General features: G+C 48.6%; 1 protein-coding gene across 1 annotated transcript in view; it reads right to left on the reverse strand.

The window, feature by feature from the left end:
• Positions 1-10,078: 10,078 nt before the first annotated feature.
• Positions 10,079-21,462, reverse strand: part of LOC124656483 (probable L-type lectin-domain containing receptor kinase S.5) — a 36,478-nt gene continuing 25,094 nt past the window's right edge. Inside the window, exon 3 of the mRNA XM_047195219.1 lies at positions 10,079-10,893. Within this exon, the coding sequence (XP_047051175.1) occupies positions 10,079-10,893 (815 nt within the window). The remainder of the gene's footprint in view (positions 10,894-21,462) is intronic.

The following is a 21,462-nucleotide window of genomic DNA, read 5'->3' on the forward strand; positions in this document are numbered from 1 at the left end:
GGACGGGGAATTGCCCGGAGTCATCTCCACCGCCGTCTCCACCGCCATCTTCACCGCCATCGCTGTCTCCATGATGAGGAGGGAGTAATTCACCCCGGGGCTGAGGGCTCCGCTGTAGCTATGTGGTTCACCTCTCTCTTTATGTGATCTAGTTGAATATCATCTATGTGCTACTCTAGTGATGTTATTAAAGTAGTCTATTCCTCCTGCACGGTGTAATGGTGACGGTGTGTGCATCGTGTAGTACTTGGCGTGGGTTATGATTGTAATCTCTTGTAGATTATGAAGTTAACTATTGCTATGATAAGTATTGATGTGATCTATGCCTCCTTCATAGTGTGATGGTGACGAGTGTGCATGCTATGTTAGTTCTTGGTGTGATTGTGTTGATCTATCTTGCACTCTAAGGTTATTTAAATATGAACATTGAATATTGTGGAGCTTGTTAACTCCGGCATTGAGGGTTCGTGTAATTCTACACAATTAGTGGTGTTCATCATCCAACAAGAGGGTGTAGAGTAGTCCTATTATGTGATCATTGTTGAGAGTGTCCACTAGTGAAAGCGGGATCCCTAGGCCTTGTTTCCAAGCATCGAATCTCCGTTTGTTTACTGTTTTGTTGCATGTTTACTCGCTGCCACATTTTATTCAGATTGCTATTACCACTCATACTCATCCATATTACTTGCATCTCACTATCTCTTCGCCGAACTAGTGCACCTATACATCGACAAGTGTATTAGGTGTGTTGGGGACACAAGAGACTTCTTGCTTTGTGGTTGCGGGGTTGCTTGAGAGGGATATATTTGACCTCTTCCTCCCTGAGATCGATAAACCTTGGGTGATCCACTTAAGGGAAACTTGCTGCTGTTCTACAAACCTCTGCTCTTGGAGGCCCAACACTGTCTACAAGAATAGAAGCACCCGTAGACATCACGCCCCTCTTCTGCCGTCTACACTCCGGGCAGTTGTCGATCGTGGGCAATCGGCTCATTCCTGAATCCCAACAGTGTTTAAAGAAGGGACAGTCCCAGTGTCTATCCATATCTTCCTGCTCCCTTGACCTCCCCTTAGCGCGGTGTTCATATCCTTCGTCGTCTCTATCATACCGACGACGTCTTCCATTGTCTACGTCAGACCGATGATGTCTCTCGTCATCTCGTCAGATGCTTGCCGACGTCGGTCATACTGATACTCATATTTGTTAAGGAGATGCGTGGAGAGTGGTCGTTGATATCGCACGCTTCTCACTTGTTCCTCGGTGAGGTACCGTCTGTCATTATATCGGGGCCGGTCGCGTGGGTCGGCCTCCTCCTTTTCCTTTCCGCGGGAGTGACTTCTTTCTTCTTTATCCTTGCCATGGGGGCGTACAGGCCCTGCCATGTTAACATCGAACGAGAAATCTAGCCGACGCCTCGCGGAGTGATTGGGTTCCACCATGTTGATGCCAGGGAACGGATGTGTGTCCACTTTCATGGCAAACTGCCAAAAGAGCAGCCGGCCTTGTTCTATCGCCGTTTGGATCTGCTGACGAAACCCCTTGCAGTCATTGGTGGTATGGGTGAACGAGTGATGCCATTTGCAGTACGGCCTCCCGTTCATTTCTTGTGCCGTAGGGATTTTATGGCCTTCGGGTAACTTCAGCTGTTTTTCTTTAAGCAATAGATCGAATATCTGCCCAGCTTTGCTCACGTCGAAGTCAAACCCTTTTGCAGGCCCTTGTGGTTTTACCCATTTGCAGGACACGGGATTTGCCCCCCGAGCCCATTCAGCCACGGCCACTTCCAGGTCTTCTGCGAAGCTTCGGCTTCTTCGTCTCGACCGAGGCCTACCGGACGCCTGAACTTATCCTTGTACAATTCAGGGTGCCGCTGCTCATACGATGTGAGTTTATGTACCATGTGCGACAGTGAACTGTACTCTGCTTGGAAAGCCAGATCCTTGATCGGCGTTGCGAGGCCCAATGCTGCCAGTTCGATTGCTTCTTTCTCAGATAAACGAACCGAATAACATCGGTTCTGACGGTCCTGAAACGTTGAATGTATTCGGACACTTGTTTCTCCCCGCTTCGCCGCACTTGTGTTAGATCGGCAATGCCGGCCTCGGTAGCTTCGAGTGATATTGCACGTGAAACTTCTCCTCCGAGTTGCTTCCACGTCCGGACTGAGTTTGGTGGCAACGAGGTGTACCATCCAAAGGCTGATCCCGTGAGAGATTGTGCGAAAAACCTCACACGTAACGGGTCTGACGCTGAAATCATGCCCAGCTGTGCCAAATATCGGCTCACGTGCTCTATTGAGCTAGACCCTTCTGCTCCATTGAATTTTGAGAATTCCGGGAGCCGATATTTGGGTGGCAGCGGGATCAGATCGTACTCATCGGGGTACGGCTTGGAATAGCCGATTGTTTTCCTCTTCGGCAAGATGCCGAAGCTGGTCTCTCAAGATGGTGCTGATTTGTTCCATGGTATTAGTTGTAGGGACCGAGCTTTCATGACTCGTTCGGTGGCATATTTAGCTAGCCATGCCTCGTTTGTCGGCGTCTGCTCCGAAATCCCTCTCTGGTGCAATCTGGTTCGTGCGTGCCAAGGCATTGCGGTCCGGCACGTATGTGCACACGTATCCATGTGGGATCTCTTTAGGCGGCTCGTACGAGGAATTGGCAATCGCTAGGATCGCCTCCCACCTTGTAGACGACGTACGCCGGTGAACCCGGTAGCTCGGCGGCGCAAGCGCGAATGGCAGCGGCGGTCTAATGCTGGAGCGGTATTTCTCCCTGGTGAGTGCCCGGGGTAGGTCCCGACGGAGAGTACCGATGCTTCATGATTTCTGCACCACACGAACCGCAACGCGCTCGAAGGCGTTCACCAAGCTCTCGGAATGGCGGTGTAGAGAATGAGCCACCATGTAATTAATTTCCCGGCGCGAGCTGCGGTGCGTTCCTCCGAAGAGGTAGACAGGTCTACTTCATCAAGAGCGCCTTCGGGGAGAATCCTTTCCACCGATGCCATGTGAACGGGTCTTCATGAAGGAGCCGATGAGATCGGCTTCCAAGATGGCTTTCATCTCATCATATTTCTTCTTGTGCTCCTCAGGCAGATCGGCGTACGTGACTGGTTCGCCCACCACTTCATCGGCGGCTTTTGACATGGTTGCTGCAGATGTCGACGTAGTTGTTGTAGAGTGTCCCACCGAGCGTGCCAGAATGTGTTGCCTACCAAAACCCACCGGCGAGCAGCGACGGGCAACACGAAGAGCCGGGAGGCTCCCAGGACTGCTGGTGGATCCTGGTCCCTCGGGCAACGGCCCGCAATGCTCCGGCACACGTCCTGGCGTTTGCGAGGGCGTGCCACCTGACCTATACCTGGTCAGGAAGGTGACGGATTGCTTCGATTAGTTTCCTGCATGGCAAACGCGTAAACATTAAATACGAGCCCCGATCGGCTCTTAGGTTGCCCTGTGGATCGGCTCAAAGAGCCGATTGCCCCATGGTTTATGTTGGATTTACAATGACATGGGGATCATGCTTAATCAATATCAAGTTAAACTAATCTACGATAGTCTAGGGTTTTCACCGCATAACCGGAACATCCTACGCGTAGTTGAGCCTAGCAGATACGTAAGGTAATGGAAAACTAGCCCTAAAGAGGCCTAAAAACCAACATGAAGTTGATCCCCGGAACAATCCCTCTAGGGTTTAGCAAACCATACTTTACGCGCTACCGGATCGTTCAACCCGTTTGTAAGGCCTAACCATGCGGATATCAAACCAATCCTTGAAGAACAAGGAACAACTATAACGGATCAGATCTACTAAATAAAGAACAAGCAAGATGCTGCCCTTACACCTAAGATAGGTGTAAGGGCAGCTAGATATCGAGGGGCAGCGTAGCTAAACAAGTATATCGTGAAAGAATCGACGTCAGCCCCAAAACACCTAAGATAAGGGTGTTGCTCGCCATAAAAAAGGCTTCAGCACGAGCAACACCAACATCGAATAAACTGATACTGCCTAGATCGCAAGATGCGATCTAGGCAGCATGTTGCTTACCCGGGAGAAACCCTCGAAACAAGGGGTGGCGATGCACCTAGATTGATTGGTTGTGAACGTGATCGTCCTCCTTTCTCAATAACCCTAGATACATATTTATAGTCCGTAGACTTTCTAACTTGGGAATAAACCCAATTGTGTACGAGCTAAACTCTACCTCTTAATTCTAAACCTACCATAATATACAGATACACGGGCAATCTAGCCCACATTCTCGTACAAGGCCGTATCAGAGACACTTCGTTCGCATGTCCTTTAAGCCCTTCTTCGATCACGGCCCATCTCCAGACTTGGTTAAAATCTGGTGATCACACCAATTTATGGATGTTGCAAATTCCTCGCATTTGCTTGCTAACCATGGTGCAGGTATCGGTCGCGGTAGTCGTCTTTAAGTGTACGTCGATCCGGTGCCGCCTGTGCATGGCTCCGCCTCGGGCTGCGGGCAGCCATGCAGCGAGCCGCAATGGCGGCCTCCTGCTCCTTCAGCCTCGGGCTCCGCCCGGCTTGAGCCGTTCACAGAGCTGCCGGCTGGCTCCGTCTCGGGCTTTGGCCCCGACCGTGTGGCCGCCACGCGCCTGGACGCCACGCCGGGCTCGCCTCGCACACCTGCGCCACCTGCATGCAGCGAGGGAACCTTGCTGTCTCCTGTCGCCGCTACTCCATCGGTCAGTACACCGGCACTGATGTCCCCTGCTGCGCCGATCGAGAGCAGGCCTGTGTCCCCAGCTCCGATAGCCTCACCCCCGGCCTCGCCTGCTCTGACACCATCGCCGCCTTCGACATCAGCACCTCCGCCGCCACCACCGGCTCCTCCAACTGGTCCTATCACTCGTTTGCGTGGCGGTATTTCGCAACCTAAACAACGAACTGATGGTGCAGTGGCCTGGTCTTGTGTGCTTGCTGCTCATGCTGCCCTTAAGCATACACATGAGCCTCGTGACTACAAGGAAGCTCTGCGTACTCCTCATTGGCGTGAAGCTATGGAAGCTGAGTTTTCTGCGTTATAGGCTAATGGTACATGGAATCTTGTACCTCCTGTTGCTGGTGTTAACCTGATTGATTCACGGTGGGTGTTCAAGGTGAAACTTCATGCGGATGGTTCTGTTGAGAGATACAAGGCAAGACTTGTTGCTAAAGGCTTCAAACAGCGTTATGGTCTGGATTATGATGAGACTTTCAGTCATGTGGTTAAGCCTGCTACTATTCATCTGTTACTCTCTATGGCTCTCTCTCGGCGTTGGCACATTCGACAGCTTGATATTCAGAATGCCTTTCTGAACGGCTTCTTGGATGAGGAGGTATACATGAGACAACCTCCTGGTTTTGTTGATTCTGATAAGCCTGGTCATTACTGCAAGCTTGTTAGATCTTTATATGGACTGAAGCAGGCACCTCATGCTTGGCATGCTCGTCTCAGTTCTGTGTTAGGCTCCTTGGGGTTCTCTCCTTCAGTGGCCGATACATCTTTGTTTATTCTGCGCCGCAAGGAGGTTACGATTTATCTCTTGGTCTATGTTGATAACATTATGGTTCTCAGTTCCCTGTCAGCTGCTATTCCTCGCCTGATCAGTCAACTCCGGTCTGAGTTCTCCGTCAAGGATCTCGGTGTTCTGCACTACTTTCTTGGGATTGAGGTGTCTTCGCCTACTTCTGGTAGTCTGGTTCTTCGACAACGCTGTTAGATGTATATATCTATCTATTGTAGTTTCCCCATATGTTAGGGGGCTTTCTGCATATGTGCACCTGTACATGTACTATATATTGTGGCCTTTGGCCCCCTGGTAATACAACAAGCATATTTCCCTAACATGGTATCAGAGCCCCAGGTCTCGAGTTCAAATCCTGGCTTTCACAATTTATTCTAAAAATTATCTCTTCACCCCCCTCTCCTCGCAGCCGCAGCCGCCGCCCGCCCCGGCACCCTGCCGTCCCACGCCCGGCCGCCGCCGCTGCCTCTTTGCCTCTCTACACGTATTGACTTGTCTTCTCGTCTTTCCGTCACACGTGAGAGGGGGTGTTAAAGTGTATAAGTAGATGGCCTAGCCCTTTCCATCAGTTCGGACTTTTGGTTCAAGTGGCTAGTGCATGAAGCTTAACATGGTATCAGAGCAAATTTTGATCCTATTTTTCTAGTCCGTGCGTCTTGGCTTGTTCACCCGCGCCGGCCATCTCTTCCCCGCCGCCGGCCGTCTCTTCCTCGTCGCCGACCGCCGCCCAGCCATCTTCCGCCGGTCGCCGCCCTCTCCTCCGCCCCGCCCCGATCTGATTCTGCACGTGGCCGCCTTCTTCCCCGCGTCGCCCGCCCCGCGCCTGCTTCCGCCCGACGCCCGCCTTGCTCCTGCGCGTGGCCGGCCTCGCCCCGCGCCTGCTTCCTCCCCCGCGCGTGGCCACCCGATTCCTCCCCCGCGCGTGCCCGCCCGATCCCTCATCCGCCTGCTTCGATTCTCTGCCCGACGCCCTTCGCCCCGCGCTGGCTATCTTCTGTGCCCCGTGCTCGCTCTGGCAATCCTCCCCGAAGCGGCCACCCGTTCAGCGTCGTGCTCCACGATCTGGGCCGCCCCCGCTGCATGTTCCGCATGTTCTCCCCGACGCGTTCCCCGGCTATCTTCGATTGGAGGAGTTCTGCCTACTCCCCGATCTGGGCCGCCCCCGCCGCCTGTTCCTCGATCTGTGCCGCTGGCCTGATTTTTCGTCTCCGTTGACTTCGATCTAAAAAAAAAATATTGTCGTTGCTCTTGATCTTCTTGCACGAGCTGGTATGTTGAAGTGTACACCTGTGACTACTCCCATGACGTCTTCTGAGCGTTTATGCAGCACTGATGGTGATCCGCTTTCTTCTGAGGAGGCTACTCAGTACCGTAGTATTGTTGGCGGTCTACAGTAGTATCTTACAGTCACACGTCATGATCTGTCATTTGTGGTGAACAAGGTGTGTCAGTATCTTCATGAGCCTCGTACACCTCACTGGTCTGCTGTCAAGCGGGTTCTACGCTATGTGCGGTATACTGTGGACACTGGTTTGCATCTCCGATCCTCCTCCTCTACTCTACTTTCAGCCTTCTCTGATGCTGACTGGGCTAGAAATATTGATGATCGGCGATCCACCAGGGGACATGCTATCTTTTATGGAGGAAATCTCATTGCCTGGAGTGCTCGTAAGCAGTCTACAGTTTCCAGGTCAAGCACTGAATCTGAGTACAAGGCCCTTGCTAATGCTACTGCTGAGCTTGTTTGGGTACAGTCTTTGCTTCGTGAACTTGGTGTTCCTCAAGGTCGGCCTCCAGTTTTGTGGTGTGACAATATTGGTGCTACATACTTGTCAGCCAATCCAGTTTTTCATGCTCGGACGAAGCATATTGAAGTGGATTTTCACTTTGTCCGTGAGCGTGTTTCTCGGAAGCAACTTCAGATTCGGTTCATCTCTTCAAAGGATCAAGTTGCTGACATTTTTACTAAACCTCTCCCGTTACCGTTGTTTGAACATTGTAAACGCAATCTCAATCTTTCACTAGTTGAGATTGAGGGAGGGTGTTAGAATATACGTATGACATGTATACGTATAGGTATAGGACTCTGTACTTGTACCTCATACTCATATATAATAAAACGATCCCTACCCGACGAGGTACGTCGGGTCAGCGCAATCTATCTTTCCCTAGTTACGTTTACAATAGATTGCGGAAATATTGCTTATATTGATATGTGGTAACTGGTAATTGTATTGAGCCTTTTGGGCTGTTTATATAGTAGAGAAAACTTAGAGGGCAAGAAGCCTAGTAGAAATAGAATTGGAGTATCTTTACTATTAAATTGCAATAGGTGGCTGCCTGGTGTCACAAACGGGCCAAAGTTTTTTTTTCTAGGCTCGATGTCTCTTGAAAATCCTAGGCCCAATATCTCATCCAGGAGGCGAAACGTTTTCTTTGTTTCGTATCGAGATGGTACGTCGCACGAGGCTGCAACCTGATCGATTTATTTTTGGTATCGTTCGATTTGTCGCACAACGAGTTTGTTGCAATCGAAGACCTCACGTATTGGACATGAACTCAAAGAGGCAGATTCGTCGTCCGTTTTGCCCTCCCGCGATGTCCCGCACGTACGCTTAAAAGCCAGGAGAAGACCCCCACCTCTCCCAAATCATCTACAAACTGTTCGCGATCCCGCTCCAAAAGAGATGGCAGAGATTTAGGAGAAAATCCTTCCCGCTTGGCCCGACTAGAGAAGCGATCGGCGCCATGATTCCAGTAGCCACACACGCGATCCTGGGTTAGGAGGCAACCCAGGGTGCACACTGATTCCACGATGACGGTGTGGCACCTCTTTCGACCATCAGGAACAGAGCGTCGGCGGTCGGCCCTCTGCGCCGTGTCGTAACGATGGCAGTGAGGGAGAAACGAACGACAGTGCAAGCCCGGCATCGGTGACGAGCACCTTTGATGACAGCTTCTGAATTCCGTAGACCGCAAATCCAGCTCTCCAGCCATGAGCAATGTAATCAAATCCAGCTATGCGGCGGCGACAGTGCACAATTGAATTCAAATCGGAGGACTACTAAGTTTTCTTTGTGCTTTTGTTGATTGTTGATCAATTTTGTTTCGATTGCATTTTCTTGGTAAGTCGGGTCTAGCGGGTACATCAGCGCAGGCCTCCTTAACTGAGTTTAAGGCTCGGATCCTCCACATCTATGGTTATATTGACTCGCTCAGCTCCTTGATACCTCACGTATCTTTCACAGGAACTCAAAGATAGGGATTTGATGTCGCGCTGTATCACACAGCCAAAGAGTTTCCCTTCTGTATTTTCTATCTCAAAGCAAACATGACATGACCTGAAACAGATTAGGCATGAGTTTTCTCTTCTGGATTTTCTATCTTCTGAAATTAGGTCATGTCATACATGCATGTATTTGCATGGTACTTCATACTGTACTGACGAAGGGTGATCCTGTGGCAGCTTCAGACTCCCATCAATTGAGATTACGCATGTACGCTTGGTTTGACGTGAGACAACAGTTGGATCAACGTAGTACATTATCATTTATAAACAAAAAGAGTGTACTACCCCAGTTACATAATGTAAACCATTTTGACAAATTATATTTTAATTCATAACAACGTACGGGCATTATGCTATATATATCTAATCAAGTGAAAATCATCAATAATGGGAAAGCAATGGGAAAGAAGCTCCTCCCATGCCTTCTGGCAGTGGCGAAGGACGAAAAAAATCTAAGGTAGGGCGAAGTTTGAATGATGCAAATACCAAATAGTCCTAAAAAGTAGTAATATCTCAATACAATAAAAATAAAAAAATATTTGATTATAAGTATAACCTAAAAAAACATATTTTTTGCGATTTATTGTGTTTCCATTTTTTCCCGGTGCAACGCACGGGCATTTTTGCTAGTAATCTTAAACTACCTAATAGTATAACTAAACCGTAATATACTCTAATCCCCCCTACCCCCCGCAGTCGGATCGCTAGTGACGCGGACGGTCCGACTGGAGAAGAAGCCGAAGACGTGGTGTAGCCCTTGATGCCGATGCCGATGAAGTTGTTGTTGTCGTGGTCGATGGTGCCCTGTGTGATGTAGTTGCCTTGGAGAATGTAGGTGAGGTAGATTGTGTTTTGGTCGTTGTCGTTGTCGTCCTTGAGCCCGGGAAGACGCTCGGAAGGAGGGAGACGTTGTTGTAGTTGTTGTGGTCAAAGTAGTAGGCGACACGCCGCGCCGAGCTTGCCAAGCTCGGGAGCGCGCCAGGAACGAAGGCACGCGCCTGCATTGCCAGTACAGGACGGCATCTAATGATTTTGATTTTGAATTGTACGTGTTAATGATTTTTTCCAAAAACATGGCCAAACATTGCTGGCTATGGTTTTTGGAAAAGTACAAACCTTATTTACGGGAACGGACGTGTAATATACTACTACCTCCGTCTAGATAGTGTCTTAGTTTTGTATCATGACACATCAAGTCTTAGTACACTTTTGCACAACTAGACACGTACCACTGGCACGGGGCGATAGCTAGCTAGGTCATCTCCAGGGCATCATCGCTGCTCAATGACTCGTTCTCCTCCCATTGGATGTTCATGATCGCCGCTGTGTCGTCAGATTCCAAGGGGATCCAGCCGCCTTCCGGAGGCCATACGAAGGTGGGCTTCACCAGCGGCACGTCCGGCGGCGTCGCAGACTTGGCAACGATCTGCACCACCTCCGCCATGCTCGGGCGGTCCGACGGGTTGGGGTTGGTGCACGCCAACCCGAGAAGCAGCAAGCGACTAGCGTCGTCCTCGTCGAATTCTCCAGCCACGTCGTCGTCCACCGCCTCAAGCAGTCGTCCCTCCCGGTGAGCCGTCCAGACCCAGTCGGTGAGCAGCTGGAAGGACTCGTTGGAGCCGCCGAGCGCCCGCTCGCCGGTGACGACCTCCAGGATCAGCACCCCGAGCGCGTAGACGTCGGTCTTGCGTGTAGCCTTGTGGTTCATCGAGTACTCCGGCGCGATGAAGCCCCAGGTCCCCGCGACGCCGATGTCCGTGTAGGAGTTCTTGTCCAGGCAGGTGACGATGCGGGCGAGGCCGAAGTCGCCGAGGCGACCACGGAAGGAGGAGTCGAGCATGATGTTGCTGGCCTTGACGTCGCGGTGGAGCACCATGTGCTCGTGCTCGTGGTGGACGTAGTGGAGCCCTGCGGTGACATCCATGACAATGTCGTAGCGGGTGTTCCATCCTAGGAGGGTAGCAGGCTGTTGTGGATTTTCGCGCGTGCGGAACAGGTGCTGATCCAGGCTGCCATTCGGCATGTACTCGTAGATGAGAAGGAGCTCACCTTTCTGATAACACCAACCTGAAAGAGTTCAGGTTAAACAAAACACCATGTTAGAATTATTCTTCCCTGGATTTGTATCTCGCGAGTTTTGTTGTACTCATTCCGTCCGAAAAACGTGAACCAAAATGAAGACCGGACCAGAGCTTAAAAATTAGCCCAAAACAAGGCAATATCAGTAGCAAAGTGATGGGCCACTGTAACAATATAGGCTACAAGCTTGGCAATTTTCCTGGGAAGGCCGGGCTGCAGGCCAGGATGGTCAGACCGACGGTCCGTCAATGGGCGGTGGTGGACCCAACCATCCCTAAGCCTAGAAGCATACACCGGATTTCTGCCGGCCTCGCAGCTTATCTTTGATGAAAATTTGATCGAGCTTATACTGTGCTCAGCCTTGATCAAAATCTTAGATCCACATTGTACATGGATACAAGTTTAGTAAAAGTGGAAGGCTTACTAATATTAGACCAAATACCTATAAGGAAATATCTTCCGCTATAATATCAATGAAATACATTGTGAAAAGAGCTCCTTCACCTGATTGGCATGGAACACTTGGGTTCTGTCCTGTTTCAGTTGAGTCTAAATTTTCATTTTCATGGTAGTTGTTAACATCTAATACTTTTGTTTGAAGCCCACGAATCCCCCGTTTTCTTTGTTTTTCCCGTGAGATTTTGGCCTCGGAAATCGATCGAAGAGGATCCTCGCGAGCATGAGGCAAGGCGTGGGGTAATTTACAAGTGAGATGTTTACCAGATTCACGAAGAACCTGCTAGGTGCTAAGCTAGAGCGGAGGAACCTCACGAGAATGAGGGGAGGAACCTGAACCTATTCAGAATCCAACTAGAGATACCTGCCAGTAAGCATTGTCCCGCAAAAATAAAAACATGGATTGTATCAAAGACGGGGGCAGAGACGGCGACGCGATGTGGGCGTCCAAACTTCACGTCCTTGCGGTACTTCTTAAAATATAAGACTACTAATAGTGAAAATAACATAGGTAGTAACATCACACATCCTAAGAGTGATTTTTCGTCCTTCGATATTTGTATCCATGACTTCAAAATCTGTGCGCACTCAGCCAATCGAAAGGACGCTCGTTTTTTAAAATTTTCATAAAATATATTAGAGGTACAGTCTCACGTGATTTTAGTTCCAGCCCCATACTTTAATTTCATCTGGTTCCTAGTTTAGTTTCGCCTATTTATCACCGTTAATTCAAGGTGGATGGACAATTTTCGAAAATGTCAATCACTATAAAACTTGTAACTGCTCATCTCTTACTCGCCATGTGAAGTGGCATCCATCTTATGTCACACTTATATGTTATTTAGCTCATTTTTTTGCTCAAAATTTGACTTGTGGATTTGAAGATGAGTTAGAAGCGGGATATAATGTGGATCTGACTTGCATCCCTGCTTTTACTTCTGAAAATGACGCCTTCTTTGAATATCACGCATAGGATTCAAATTGAGGATCATGACATATAGAAGGTTCTTATTCGAGAAGCATGTAGAGGTACCTTCTATCATTTACCTACTGTTACTTCTTTAACAAACAAGTTTTTAGTGTGTCCCATGTTTCTTGTCAAGGTGGCATGATCACTTAGGACACCCATCTTCACTCATTGCCCAAAAAGTCCTTAGAGATAATAATCATGTCTACTCTACCGATAATATAAACAAGCCAGTTGTGATGCATGTCAACAAGAAAAGAGTTATAAGGTACCCTGTTCTAGGTCATCTAATTTTTTATTTATTTCTACGTTAGAGCTCATCTCCTTTGATGTGTAAGGTCCTTCTCTTAATTCCATTGGTAAAAAAAATGTTAATTTTATGGATGACTATATCATATTCATCTGGATTTATTTTCTTAAAGATTAAGTCCAATGAGCTCCAAAAGTGTCACAAGTTTCAACATCTTGTTCAATGACTCTTTGATATGTAAAATTATAACTGTACTATTAGTCCAGAGAGTATAGGTTGAGCTCCTTCCAATGGATTAGAATTTTCACCGTGTATCATGTCCTTGTGCTAATTTTAGAAGAACCGGTATGTAGAGAGAAGCGATTTTTTAAAATAATATAATTTTTTATTAAATTTCAGAAATACTACTCGTTTTGGAGAAATTTCAAAAATAGAATCCAGTCGATGGTCAGTGGGCCGATAGCCCACCACAGGGCCTGCCATGTTGGCTCATCAAAGGCCACCATAGGGGCATACCGGCCCACAGCCTACCGACAGGTGCCTGTCGGTCCACGGGCCGCCGACTGGATCCTATTTTCGAAATTTCTCAAAAAACAAGTATTATTTCTGAACTTTTTTAAAAAAATCATATTATTTTTAAAAAGTTGCTAAAGAGAAAGCATAGAAATATCATTGTGGCTCTTCACACTCGTAGTTTGTGCCTCATTAATTATGTGATAATACTTTCTTTGCTAATGTAATATCTTAGTTAAGTGGACTCCTAGTAGATTTATCTATGTTTCACTCCCAATGACTAATCGCTCCATGAGAAACTAGATTATACCATGTTGCGGGGTTTTGTGTCGGCTTGTTGACCTAAATTGGGTCCCATCAATCAATGAAAAGCACTACTCCATGTTTTTCTTATCTATACTAATCTTTATAAATGGTTCACGTGCCTCCATGTTCATACTAACCATTTTTATATCTCTCGAGATGTTGCTTTTGATGAGGAAGTTCTCCGGTTTTCAAAACTTTGCCCTAAATTTGGTGTTATTGTATGCTTTGAGTTTTGTTTATTTCTTCCATTAAAAGGACTCTGGGTTCATTCATTATAGTGATCAAACAATTTCTATAACTCATGCATCCAAACCTTCTAATAATCCTACTTGATCTGTTTTCTCTTAGGAAAACATGGGAGAAAATTATGCTCCAAACGATGGTCTTTAGTTGTTTACACCAAGATTTCGTTACTGAAGATGATACCACTAGGAGATGGTATCACTAGTTATTTCTCTTGCGTGCACAAGCTATGAGGCAGATTTGGATCAACTCTGGACTATCGGTAGCGGCAAGCGGGTAGGGCAGCCTAGACAAATATTGTTTTGGACTGGGAGATGTTGGGCCACGTCCGTGAACCACCTTCCACCCTACGGATCTTCTGTTCTTGGTAGTGTTACAACACTCTCAACAAGCTCAAGAAATTTCATCCAAGCTGATGTGACATGTGTTTGTACTACTGCCCACGAATAAGGCTTAAAATAATATTTGTGTTGAAAACGTTATAGAGGGAACTATTCCCAATACTCGCTTTAGGTCCAAGGCAAGTTGGATTCTTGAGTGACAGAGGGGAACCCGGAAGATTAGTTGATGGTTTAGAAAATCAAAATGGAGAGAAGCTACGTAATAAGAAGATGAGGCTCTTATGAGAATAAGACTTGGCACACTGGTGGAAAAACAGGCTTTGGTCGCGGTTGGCAACTGCCATTAGTCGCGGTGGCCCAACCGCGACCAAAGTAGCGCGACTAAAGGCCCCCCCCTTTAGTCGCGGTTCCTTACGAACCGCGACTAAAGGCCCATCCACGTGGGCCTCGGGCGAGCGCCGGGGCGGAGGACCTTTAGTCGCGGTTCTTCCGGCCAACCGCGACTAAAGGCCTCCGCAGGGTTTAGGGTTTAGCCCCCTCCCCCTAAATCTGGTTTCTTTTTAATTTGTATTATTTTATTTCTTTTGGGTTTTAATTTTGAAGGAGTTTCACATATTCTACGGTACTGTATACATACATGCATATGAATGTACAATTTCAAACAAATTTGAAATTAGAACCAAAAAGAATTCAAGAGTAATATACAATATATATTCAATATCGGATGACCATATACAATATATATTCAATATCGGATGACCATATACAATTTTGAACAAGTTAGTTACAAATTCCGGTGCCTATAAAGATCTACGTCATCGTAATAGTGTTCTCCTCTAGGATCGATGACTTCCCTCGCCAACCATCCAGCTAGTTCCTCTTGAAGTGGTCGGAAGCGAGCTTCTAGACTAAGCGTCTTCCGGAGGTTATTCCTCAGGATGTTGTTCTCACACGTCTGGTCCCGCTCATTGCAGTATCTCCGGATCCTCTCACAAACATAGTATCCACATAGATTGGTCCCCGGTGGCTGAGTATCCCCAGTCGTCGGCACTCGCCATTTTAAAATGTAGCTCTTTTTTGAATTCACCGACCTTGGTATCTACGAACCGTCTCCAAACCCTACGAGGCAAAGAAAATTAAATAAACAAGAGAGTTATTAATTAGTTACTTGATATTAGGAAATGATGAACGAAATAGGCCGATCGATATAGAGCGCAAATGAATGAAAATAATTACTTTTGCATCATTTTTCTCATGTCGCCCCAAAGCGCCGGATCCATATTCAGAGAGTCGTGGACGAGAACCGAGGAGGTCTGAACTTTAATTACCATAAGAATCCAGTGGAACCTGCGGACACGATACATGCACAGATCATGCATAACTCATCGATTAGCCACATACCATGCATGGAGTAAACAAAAGAGAATGTGCTCAAGACAGAAACACTCACCCAAAATGGTAAGGAAATAGAATATCACTTTTCTGTTGCTGTTTTCTAATAAACCGCCACAGGTCTTCCTCCACGTCGGCGGGGTGGTGTTCTAACACATATGAATTAACGATGTGTGGGTCAATGAACCCAACATCATGGATGTTCCTTATTCGCATTTCCCGCTTCTTCATTCTCGCATAATATATAGCGTACACAACAAGATAGTTAGGACAATATATATATATATATATATATAGTGCAGGCAATGAACGAGATGGGGTAGAAATTAATAAATCACTTACGTAACGTAGCAACCGATGATAGATTTGTCGAGGTCGCGCAGATTGAACAGCTGGAACAATTCACTCGGAGGAATTTGTACCCGGTAACGTTTGAAGTGATGCTCATATTTAACTTCCGCATAGATATAGTCTTTGGCGTTTTCATGTTTTATGTAAGCCTTGTACCAATTTAGCGGACCTTTCATTTGTCGAGGTAGATCCTCTTCCTGCGCAGGCTCGATGAGAGGGCCATTCTTCACATATGTAAATACTACGTCCTTCATTGGCGCCTCATCAAGGCCTAACACCGCACGAAGAGTGATACCTAAGTCGGCCGCTTGTTTTCTCGGCACTTTCTACGGTCAATCCATGAGCTGCCGCAGCTGCTATGATATCGGGGGCCTCCCGACCGGCGGCTTGCACTATGAGCGGGGCGATCGATTGTTTACTTTGTTCCCCGAGCTGGGCAACTTCTTTCCCCCTTTCTAATTTTGTCTCGGCCTTGTCCTCCAAGGCTTTCTTCTCCGCAGACTCTTTGTTCCTCTTGAACGCGACCGCTTGCCTACGAAGTTCACGTAAATAGTCGTCGAGCAGATTCTTCGCGGCTTGGGACGGTGTGTTCAAAAATGACTTAGCCCACTCGCTTTTCCTTGTCGAATATACCGGCTTGGGCTCGCCCTCTATTTTCTTCTTGACGCTCGCCTTCCATTTCTCTAAATCAGCAGCCGCGCCCGCCTCGACTTCCTCGGCACTACTTTCCCAAGGCCTCGTGGGGAGAGGCTTCGAGTGATACCTCCGGTACCTTTGTTTTCTTAGGTACGTAAGGGTCCGGGTTAATAACCCAGGACCGCTTCGCTTCTTCGCCGGAGGTGGATTGGGGGCGGTACCGGTGTCCGATCACCCGCCGGACGAGGACCGGGGGCGGCGTCTCGCCGACGTGAATGAGGTGTATTAGGTGAAGCACCACCGCCACCGTCACCGCCACCGCCACCGTCACCGCCACCGCCACCGCCACCGTCACCGCCACCGCCACCACCACCACCGTACGGGGTGGACTTGTTGGCGCCTCGCCCGGAAACTTGATAAATTTCTTCCGCCATAGAATGAACTCGGCGCTTGACATCTCCAAGTCTTTTCACCCCTTCAGGTGTAGCAATGTCAATGTCCAGGTCCTCAAACCCTTGGACTATCTCCTCCACCGTGACACGAGCATAGCCATCTTGAATGGGGTTGTTGTGGTGGAGTGCTCCGTGTGGTAAAGCACCGCCGATGGCTACCTTCATGGACATGTTCCCGATAGGATAATACAGATGACATGCTTTCATCTCCTTTATATCGTCCACGGGGTAGCGAGGAGGCTCCGGTGCAGAACCTCGACCACCACCGAGGCTCCGGTGCAGTAATTTCGATCGTCGGTGCACCAGCCGGTGAGGCCTCCGTGGAAGCCACGCCGCTTCTTCTCCGCCGCTGGCTTCCGAGATCCATTGGATGATCTTCATGCTGCGCCCGAGCTGCATCTCTTTCGGCGACTAGTACACTCACGGTTTTCTTCATCACATCCATTTCCGTTACCAACTTCGCCACAACATCTGCATCCCGATCCATCTTTCTCTTACGGCTTCTGTAACCGTACGGGTCATCTTTCTGGGGGAACCCTAGTTTCCACGAAATGTCCCCGGGCATGCCTCGTACACGTCCTCCGTGTTCAGGATTCCCGAGGGCTTTTGTCAGGGCGTCGTTCTCTCTGTTGAACCTGATCCTCCCCTCTTGAGCATCCCTCATTGCCTCAATAAGGTTTTGGGTGGGTGTAATTATTTTGCCCTGGTAAACACACTCCCCTGTCTCCGGGTTCGGCGATCCCCCATGCCCGTACCACCAGCTTTTGGCCCTTGGGTCCCATCCCTCCGTACCCGGACGGATTCCTCGCGCCCTCGGCTCGTTCTCCATCTTCTCCCACTTAGGCTGCCAAAAGCGATACCCTCCTCGGCCCCATTTTATGATTGTACTCCTTCTTGGCCGCATTTTCCTTATTTTTTTTCGATAGTTCAAGGAACTGCTCCGATTTCTTTTGCTTCACAAATTCTGGCCAATCATGTTGCAGTTTCTCATATTGTCCTTTGAAATCCGGAGTCTTGCCCTGGTTGACAAAGTCATGGGCTAGATTTTGCTTGTATTTCCGGAATGCGTTGGCCATCCTAGAAAGAGCGAACTGTTTGACTAGCTTGCGCCTCTTCTTGTTTTCCGCAATCTTGTTACCCTCCTCATCGTATTTGCGGTATTCCGGAGGTAGAACGAAATGTTCCATAAGCTTTTTGAAGCAATCTTTTTTTTCTCTGTTCGACAAAAGTGAAACCAACACGTGCCTTCTTTGGCTCATTCCACTCCGGCGGGTGATCGAGACGTTGTCTCTAACAACGGCTCCGCATTGGCTGACAAACTTGGTGGCGTTCTTGCTGGGCTCCAGCGGCCTGCCGGTTTCTTCGTCGACAACATCGATGGTGCATGTTTCTCCTGGTTTCATCGTCTTGGTTGCGCCACGCTTTGACGACGACGTACTCGATTTTTTCGACGATCCGGCCGAGGGCTAAAATAAGAAAGAGAGTCGCGCGCGTTAGTACACACACATTTATTCAAATCAGTTAGTTGTATCACCATACGCTCAATATGTATATATATATATACCTCGGCGCCGGAGGTGGTTGCTACTTCCAATTGAAGATCGTCGTTTATCGACGTTTCTTCGGCATCATCTGCTTGCCGGCGGCGCCCTTCATCTACACACTCAAAGTTCAGATAAGAAGCGATATCATCTTCTTCTTCTCCGGTCGGCACAAAAGGAATATCGCCTTTTATGATGCCGAACATATGGTCTTCGACGTCCGGATCATAGTTGTCCAGAATCGGGTCAGCTCTATCGCCCGCCATATGTCGGTCCCGAAAACATGTAGTCAAAACAAATTAATTAAGTGAAGAAGGGGCGGTGGCGGTGGCGAAAGGGCGGTGGCAAAAAGGAGGGGGCCGGCGAGCGGGAAGGGGTTGGGAGAGGGTGTCGCGGAAGAGCGCGAGACGGGGCGGTAGACGACGGCGTCACGGAGAGGGAGGCGTATGCGGAGGGGGCGACGAGGGGCTCGCTCCCCCCTCAGTATACGCGCGCGGTGGCGGTGGTGAAAGGGGGGCGGCGGTGGCGGTGGCGGTGGCGAAAGGGCAGAGCCGCTTTTCTTTTCTTTTCTTCTCGGTGGATGCAGCATGACGTGCGGGCGCGGAGGGAAATTAAGAACAACAACAACAACTAAAGCGGAAAGGGAAGCGGCGGAGGAGGGTCGATCGGTGTCTAGCTAGCTACGTGGAACACGCGTGGTAGGGATTAAAGGGAAGCTTCCTCCAAACTACGTGGAACACGCGCGGAAAGGGAAGCTTCCTCCAAACTTAGTGATATTTTAGTTAGTTCATTTTTAAGTTCATTTTTAATTAGTTCATTTTTAAGTTCATTTTTAATTAGTTCATTTTTAATTAGTTCATTTTTAAGTTCATTTTTAGTTAGTTCATTTTTAAGTTCATTTTTAATTAGTTCATTTTTAAGTGATATTTTTAAGTCAAATTTTAATTAGTTCATTTTTAAGTGATATTTTAGTGAAATTTTACAAGAAAAAAAAACTAAAAAAGAAAAAAAAAACGGTCGGGCGGCGCCCCCGGCCCCCTTCTCTCTCTCTCTGATCTCCGGATCGACGGCGGCGGCGGCGGCTGTCGGGCACGGCGACGGCGGCGGCTGTCGGGCACGGCGACGGCGACGGCGCGCGGCGACGTTTCGAGGGCGGCGCGCGGCGCGCGGCGGTTTGTTTAACGCGCGCGCGGCGGCCGGCCGGTTTTGCGCACGGCGCGGAGACGAGACAAGGGCGCGGCGGCGACGCATCGCGTGGGCGACGACGAGGGCGCGACGACGTCCGACGAGGGCGACGACGAGGGCGCGGCGACGAGGGCGCGGCGACGAGGGCGACGACGGCGATGGCGCGCGCGCGGCTGCAGATCGAAGACGTTTCGGCGGAGAAGACGAGTGGCGCGGCCGTTCGCGCGCCGGGGAATTTATAGGGACAGCCCTTTAGTCGCGGTTGGGGTCGCCAACCGCGACTAAGAGGTACCTTTAGTCGCGGTTGGCCACCCCAACCGCGACTAAAGGGTTTTTCGCCGGTTTTTAATTTCCCGCGCGCAAGGACCTTTAGTCGCGGTTGGCCAGGCCAACCGCGACTAAAGGTCTTTTTTGAAAATACTTTTCATTTTTGAAAATCATATAATACATATAATATATCAAAAAATTCAGAAAAATAAAACTAATTCAATTCAAAATTTTAAAAATACAAATAATATATCAAAAAATCAGAAAAAAAACTAATGCAATTCAAAATCTTAAAAATACAAATAATATATCAAAAAAATTCAGAAAAATAAAACTAATTCAAATAAAACTAATTCATTTCAATATGTTAAAAATACAAATAATATATCAAAAAATTAAGAAAAATAAAACTAATTCATTTCAAAATGTTAAAAATACAAATAATATACCAAAAAATTCATAAAAGTTCGTTGGCCCCCTCTTCCCGCCTCTTTCCGCCGACCCCCTCTTCCCTCCTCGTCTTCCCGCCATTTCTTCCCGCCATTTCTTCCCGCCAATTGTTTCCCGCCAATTTCTTCCGGCCTCTTTCTTCCCGCCAAATTTTTTCCCGCCAATTTCTTCCCGCCACTTTCTCCCCGCCTCTTTCTTCCCGCCTCCTGTCTTCCCGCTCCCATTTTTCCCGCCATTTGTCACTACATATAGGTAGCCCGGCTTGGCCAGCATCACATCTCTACAATCTCTCATCACTCTCTCATGGCTTCCACCGCACCCACTCTAACCTACCAGCAGGTGGAGGAGCTTTGCGCCTCGAACTACCCTTGCCCTCCGGGCTACCGCGTCCCCGCCGGCCGGAGCCTAAGCGCCGGCGGCGTGCCGGTCCCTCCCGTCCCTCGGGTACTGCGCGCCGGGCGGCCATCACGAATCACTACTACCTCGACCTCACGCCGGAGCAGCGGATGAATCCCCGCTGGCATCCCGATAACCAGCATACTTGGGACGCCTTCTTCATCAATCGGCGTGAGAGGGCGCTCGCCGTGTATGAGGAGGACGGTCCGCCTCCCGGAAACTTCCACGAGGCCGGCCGTCGGCTATGGTGGTACGGCCGGACTCTGCAGAGCGTCATGGACTACATCACGGCCGGCGATATCCCCCGCCCGCGCTACCCTCAGTTCGAGCCACGAGCGCCGCCCGACGACAGCGACGACAAGCAGCGACGACGACGCCGGCAACTTAGAAGGCGACGACTACCAGTACAACGGCGGCGGCTATGAAGACTACGAGTATGCATATTATACGCCTAGGCAGGAGTATGACTAAATCACTCCAAATTTCATGTATGCAGGAGTATGACTTAGTCACTCCAAATTTCCTATATGCAGGAGTATGACTTAGTCACTCCAAATTTCATGTATGCAGGAGTATGACTTAGTCACTCCAAATTTCATGTATGCAGGAGTATGACTTAGTCACTCCAAATTTCATGTATCATCGGTGCTATCTCGAGTCAATTGAATCATTCGAAAATGGACACCAATTAAACACATCACGGGTAATATAATTCACATGATTCATTCAACAAAGTTTGGTACAATAATAAATTATTACACATCATTTCTTCCCTTGTGTCCCCGCTTGCTTACGATTGTGCCGTATCCAT

Source organism: Lolium rigidum, chromosome 5, assembly GCF_022539505.1.
Source record: "Lolium rigidum isolate FL_2022 chromosome 5, APGP_CSIRO_Lrig_0.1, whole genome shotgun sequence".
Taxonomy (NCBI): domain Eukaryota; kingdom Viridiplantae; phylum Streptophyta; class Magnoliopsida; order Poales; family Poaceae; genus Lolium; species Lolium rigidum.